Genomic DNA, 6,535 nt, shown 5'->3' on the forward strand with positions numbered 1-6,535 from the left:
AGATCCAAGGGATTGAAAAGTGCTTTCTAGAAAAGCAAAACTTTTGTGAGCTCTCCTTAAGCCACGGGTACAATTTTAGGCCCTTGATTTTAGATTGATCTAAAGGACTAAAACAGTCCTTCCAAATTTGACCCAAAAGCATACTTTTTTATTCATTCTTCCCACAAATCTATTATATAAGGAGGGAGATAATTGCATATTTTCTTTCTTGCCATCACTTGATTGAGTAATTGTTGGACAAAGCTCCCGAACTTGCTCTTGAAACTACAATTGTATAATAGTGAATCCTACCTTGCTAGTGAAACTCCAATTGTATAATAGTGAGGATTCAGTTCCAATTTAGAGCTAGAGCCATGACGGAAAGGCTGCCTACCGCAACCTAGTTCTCATTTCAGTGGAAAATTCCCAAGCCCATGGGTGGGTTCATATGGGGAAGGGTCATCCGCCACATACTAGTAATCATTCGTTAATTTGCATGCACATCTTCGCGTCCGATTAGTTGAACGGCCTTCAGTGAGGGGGGGTTCTCTACTATTGGACATGCCGGCAATCGAATCAGCTTGCTACAAATCACTCCATGTCCCTTATGTAGTCACGACCACCGCCCTATCTGAACCGCCCTAACCTAACCTAACCTTAGCCTAATCTAACGTAGCCTAACCTAGCTGAGCGAGAGAGGAGAGGATAGGACAGGGGGAAGGGGAGGAGAGGAGGAAGGGGGGAGCAGAGCAGAGAGAGGAAAGGAGAGGGTGAAAGGGGCGAGAGGGTAAGCTGAGCGGAAGAGAAGAGGAGAGGGGAAGGGGGCGAGCAAAGCACAAGAGGAGAGAAAGGCGGGGGGGGGGGGGGGGGGAGCGAGCTAAGCAAGACATGAGAGGAGAGAGGGAATGGGAGGAGAAGAGGAAGGGGGAGAGAAGGAAGGGGAGAATGAGCAGAAGAGGGGAGGATAGGGGAAGGCGAGGAGACAGGAAAGATGGGGCAAGGGGAGGAGAGTGAGGAAGGGGAGAAGAAGGAGTTCTATGGGAGAAGAAAGGAGAGGGGGAAGGGGGAGGAGAGGACGAGAGAAGGAAGGAGGTGAGTTGAGCAAGAAAGGAGAGGAGAGGGGGGAGGTGAGTGCTAAGGAGGAAGGGAGGGACGCGGTTATCCTGGGATCCTAATACTAATCGATTTTTGTTTGTTTGCTCAATAGGTATATAGGTACCCCCATATTAATTATGGGGGCATTAATTAATTTTCACGTGGGGGCGAAGGGCGATTTTGACAAAAATTAAACCTGGCGACAAAAAAAAATTAAGGGCGATATATAACGAGAAGGCGAGATATGTAGCGATACGTATCAGAAGCTTCAAGATAAGAGGGCAGCTTCTTGGAGAAGCTTTTGCCCTCCAGAAGCCGCTGCAGCTTCCTATAAAGCCCAGACAGGGTGAAGAGAGGATGGTAAAGCAGGAGGAGGGGCCTCTAAAAGGCTCTCATAGAGGAGGAGAGAGTGTGAAAGCCTCTCTATGCCTCAAAGTGGAGATAGGGGAGGGAGAGATAAGCGAGGAAGGGGTAGAGGGGAGGGAGTTGAGGGTGGGACAGGAGCACATGAGATGAGCGGAGAATGCGAAATGAGGCACAAGAATAATCGAGGCGAATTAATTGAAGAGCAATAGGTTAATGGAGGCAAAAGGAAGAGCGGAATAGGCAAATTAATTGAATAGCAGGAGGAGCTGAATAGAGGCCTAGATCAATAGAGCGTATTGGAGGCCTTGCTATCTTAATTGCGAGCAATTAAATGTTTTGAGCAATTAGCATCAATTTGAGAAAACAACGCAAAGGACATAACCATAATGAAAATACTACACCTCTAGATTGGGTGTTGATGGATGGCTTATAGTGTCCCCATAGTGTCTTTCCTTTTGTTCCTATTAGTGAAATTTGTGCTTCACTGCATGACATTTATTGATTGATAGTGGGTTGCATCCCAAAGTATTCTTCAAGTATTTTGTTAGTAAAAGAGTGAATCTACTAGTGATGTAACACAAGCAATTTGTCAGGTAATGGAAATAAAAATATTTTCTCACTTTTGATGGGGGCGACATGCTAGATGTATTTCAACACAAGAGAAGACCAATTCAATAATAAGTTTCAAAATACAAATACACCACATAATTTATCATTGCAACACTCATAAATGGGCAATCAAGGCCATTCAAGATAAATTCTTTCCTTATCATGTGGAACAAATTTAAAGAATTTGTTTAAGTCCTTGAGGTTGGTAAGACAATTCACCTCTTTGCTTCATCTTGCAAACTTCTAAAAACTAGGATTAGGTTCAAATCGTAGGTTCAATTTTCAAATACTTTTCCTCCCCTAAATCAAGTTAGTGTACACGAGAGAGAGTTGTGTGTGTGTGTGTGTGGTGACTCACCCCATCACACAATGTAGTGGTATACATTAACATACATCTCTCGTACAATATTGCTAGAAGCAACATTCGTACATTGCATACTTCCTTTTTCTTTTTTTCATTCCATAATAATTTTTTAAGTAGAGGCACAAAAGTTTTTTCTTTTCCTCCTAATAGGTTCTCAAGTAAATAAACGCAAATTTTAAATTCTTAAATAAATAATAATAACATAAAAATTTATTGTTACAACTCATAAATGGGCAATTAAGGCCATTCAACAAAATTTCTTTCCTTATATGCATGTGGAACAAAATTTAAAGTATTTCCTTGGGTACATGAGGTTGGTAGACAATTCAACTCTTGCTTCATCTTGTAAGTTTCCTAGGCTCAAGTAGTAGGTTCCATTTTTTAATACTTTTTCCTCCCCTTAATCAAGTTAGAAAGCATTGTGTGAGTGTGGGCGCACAAGTTTGGTGACCCATTCCACCACACAATGTAAAAGTTGACATATATACATACATCTCTCCTACTGCATCCCTTGACGAGATATTCCTTTCTCGCATTCCATGACCACAACTAATAGGTTCTCACCTAGAGGTAGGAAAGCTACAAAACACGTAGATCAAGTCTCTATGACTACTATTATGTTCTTGGAACATTGAATTTCAAATATTGCAATACATAATTGATAAAGAAGTTCAAACCACCACTTCAAGCACATCCCAATCTCAATGTAACCAATTCTTTGGCCACAGACAATCGCACCCTTCTTGGATTAGAACTCCTAGAAACACTAATCACTTCAAGTGCATCCCAATCTCAATGCTTTTCGAAGAGAGACACGGCACTTGACCTTGGCAATTTGACTGGTAAATTTTGTATTAAGACACCTCAAAATATAAGGTTACAAAATCTAGAACTCCCACATCATTAAAAACTTCGATCTCCATCTACAGCAGCCTCAGCCTTAAGCTACAAAGTCGTTATGGGGCTCGTCCATAGAATCAGCACGAATTCGTGTTGTAGTTCATTCTATGAGATGAGCCCTGGGGTAAAGAAGGAGACGAAAATGATACAACTCAGTGGCATCTGCAATAATCATGGAAGGTAAGAGTCGACACTCAGTAAGTGTAGCCTTTGACAAACATTCCCTTCTTGGCCTCTTCACTTTCTCCTTCTTCGGAGTATTTCCCTAGTTGAGCTAAGGAATTGGCCTTGGCTCGGATCAGAAGACCTGTCTGAGCTTTCTCTACGTTCTCTGGCTGCCCACCCCATGTCTTCAACACGGTATTTTGCAAAGCTCGGGCATATGAGAACGATACATGCCATGGGTTAGGGGACTGGTTCATGGCATTCAGATTGAGGGTAGCCTCCACTTCTGACTGGCCTCCTGACAAGAACTGCACAAAAAGAAGTACGCAGCTCAATACTGCTTAAAAAAAGAAGACGACAAGGAGAGGAAAATTTCCAGAACACGCAAAATTACCATAATTCCAGGGACTGATGGTGGCACTCTCCTCTTCAGCATCTTGAGAGTGTACTCAGCAACCTTCTCAGGAGTGGCTCTCTCCTTGCACTCAGCTCCAGGAGTAACCATGCTGGGCTTCAACAAAATACCTTCATACATAACGTTGTTCTTGGCAAGGAAGTAGAAGACCTCATTCCACACCTTCTCAGCCACTTCTAGGGTCCTGTCAATGCCATGTTCGCCATCCAGAAGAATCTCTGGCTCAACAATGGGTACAAGTCCGTTGTCCTGCACACCGAGGCGTAGGTGAGCAGTGCAAAAACCATTGCAATAACAGTTTCTCATTACGAAGACTGCACTCAATCCTAACCCATGCTATGACTAAGTAATACAGATAGGAACATACCTGAGAAATTGAAGCGTATCTGGCTAGTCCCCATGCAGCCTCTTGAACTGCAAGCTCCGATGGACCATTGGGAATGCTGATCACAGTTCTCCTGCAAAGAGATATGCCATGTGAGTGAACTTTTCAAATAGAGTTTGTGTAGGAACTGAGATTGTTTCAATCCAGAATAGAACAACAAACCCAACTTCTAACGGGCCAAAACTTTACACAAAGGAGAGATGGAATATCTCACTAAAGCTGAACACGAAATCTTACCACTTGGCGAAACGCGCACCCTGCTTGTAGTATTCCGCGGACCTAGAAGCCAAACCGTCTAGCCCCTGGCACCAGGACTCGTCGTTCGAGCCTGCCAACGGCACAAGACCCTGCATGTATCACCTAGTACAACGTTAAACACTAGAAGAGGCTGACCTTTAGATCAGGAAATAATGCCTCCCTCCCTCCCTCCCTCCCTAGTGCAGCTGTCTGGCTATCGAATTGTCGGATTAAACTCCGCAATCTCACATAACATTTGGCTTACCTTGTCCACCTTGATCCCAGGAGCGATGCCCTGTGCTTTAAGGCAGTCTACAAACTTCTTCCCGTCCAGTGTTGACTGATAGAGAGTCTCTTCGAAGAGGATGGCACCCGAGATGTACTCTCCAAGTCCAGGGGTGGTGACGAGGAGCTGTCTGTACGCTTGGCGACTAGCCTCCGTGTTCTCAAGGCCGATAGAGGCGAGACGCTTCCCACAAGTAGCGTTAGACTCGTCCATGGCCAATATACCTCGACCAGGCGAGGCGATAGATTTCTGAGAAGGATTCAGATTCAAAATGAGTACTTAGCGGAGGAAGCGCAGAGAAGCTCAATGTGGCACTCGCTTGTCGCCTTTTAATAGTAAGGAATGCTAAGAAATTCCTTGCATCTTGCAAAGATCGTGTATAACAGCCACGTCAAAGACAGTAACGAAACTCATGAGCTGCTTCAAACGTGTAGACGAAGATTAAAAGCGTCTACCGAGACGTCAGGAACGCTCACAGCATTACGTGCAGCACATACGTGATCTGAACGTTCAGCTCGAAATACCCCGTAAGGAAGACTCAGAAGTGCTTTGTGACACACACAGGAGGCTTCAGAGTCACTTCCAAAGTTTTGCAAGACACAAATAACGCTGCAGAAATGACAAAAGACAAGAAATTAGAGCGAGAGAGAGCAGTGAAGGGGAGGCATACCGCGGTTTTGACGAGCTCATCGGAGTAAGCCCCAGCGCGGACAGACAGAGGGGAGAAGTGCTGGGAGGAGGAGGAGGAGGAGGAGGAGGGAGGGGAGGAAGGTTTAAGGGATTGGCCAAAGAATTGGGAAGAGGCGAGGGAGACGGCGGGCTTGAGGAGGGCAGCCATGGCTATGGCGACGGAGGGAGCTTGAAGGTGGCGGCTGAGGCTGGTGCTCGTGAAGATAGAATGGAGATGATAACAAATGGAGTGCGTAATATTAGGAAATGGCTCACCCAAATGAATGGCTGTCCTCCCTCCCCTCCAACGTGTGGCTCCCCTCCAACGTGTGGCTCACACCCCTTTTTTTTTTTTTTTTTTGGGGCCCCGGGGGGGGAAAGGGGGTGGGTTTTAAGATACACAACACCCTTGCACACTTCCATTTCCCTTTCCCTTTCCCTCACCCATCGAAATTTACCATTCATCACCTTTTTTCATACTTGCACTTCAATATCAGAGTCACACAAGTTATAGCCCTCCATGCACTCAATGAGACTTGCCGAAAACTTTGCCCTTGGGACCACTTCGTCATGTTACTTTGTGGCATCAATTGATTCATTGCAGCCTTTTGATGCTCCAATGGGCCCTAAGCATTGGGTTGCCATGAAGTTTCTACTCTTACTTTGGCATCAATGGCAACCTCTCGATGCTCTGATAGGCCCCTAAGCTGGAGGCTACCAGGAGGTATCGATTCATCATCACCTATGATGCTTGTAAAGCAGAGGCTCCCTCTTCTCTTATGCTCCACTATAGTACATGAACCTTGCTAGGCCTACTCATGTCTCCTCTTGGTTTTGGCTTTTCTTTGTCGTCTTACCTTCTTTGAAGCTCACTATCATGGGAAGTTTCGTAAGAGCTCCTTCCAATCCTACTTATTGAAACATGAAGGAAAATCACACGAGGAGCTACCTCATGAATTTGTTTTATGACACCTTCCTTGCCATCTTGATGATCGTTACATTGACACACCACATCCAATGCTCTAAATTGTATCTTTTGCTACCAACTTTTAAACACTAAAATTA

The 6,535-nt window shown here is 44.7% G+C and overlaps 1 protein-coding gene across 1 annotated transcript; it reads right to left on the reverse strand.

Moving 5' to 3' along the window:
- Positions 1 to 3,224: 3,224 nt before the first annotated feature.
- Positions 3,225 to 5,720, reverse strand: LOC147892615 (fructose-bisphosphate aldolase 1, chloroplastic-like). The gene is made up of 6 exons (XM_087387800.1): positions 5,472 to 5,720; positions 4,781 to 5,050; positions 4,516 to 4,625; positions 4,261 to 4,351; positions 3,873 to 4,142; positions 3,225 to 3,786 (listed from the first exon to the last, which is right to left on the reverse strand). The coding sequence occupies exons 1-6, from the start codon at positions 5,637 to 5,639 to the stop codon at positions 3,508 to 3,510; spliced, it is 1,188 nt and encodes a 395-aa protein (XP_087243926.1). The 5' UTR covers positions 5,640 to 5,720; the 3' UTR covers positions 3,225 to 3,507.
- Positions 5,721 to 6,535: the final 815 nt, after the last annotated feature.

This window comes from Dipteris shenzhenensis, chromosome 16 (assembly GCF_047967505.1).
Source record: "Dipteris shenzhenensis isolate YYH24624 ecotype China chromosome 16, Dip_SZ_1.0, whole genome shotgun sequence".
Classification (NCBI taxonomy): Eukaryota; Viridiplantae; Streptophyta; class Polypodiopsida; order Gleicheniales; family Dipteridaceae; genus Dipteris; species Dipteris shenzhenensis.

Excerpts from the sequence above, each read along its gene's own strand:
- LOC147892615 (XM_087387800.1), bottom strand. The coding sequence starts at position 5,639 with ATGGCTGCCCTCCTCAAGCCCGCCGTCTCCCTCGCCTCTTCCCAATTC. Across the intron at positions 5,051-5,471 it reads ATGAGCTCGTCAAAACCGCG|AAATCTATCGCCTCGCCTGG; the intron begins GTATGCCTCCCC and ends AATCCTTCTCAG. Across the intron at positions 4,352-4,515 it reads GGTGCGCGTTTCGCCAAGTG|GAGAACTGTGATCAGCATTC; the intron begins GTAAGATTTCGT and ends ATCTCTTTGCAG.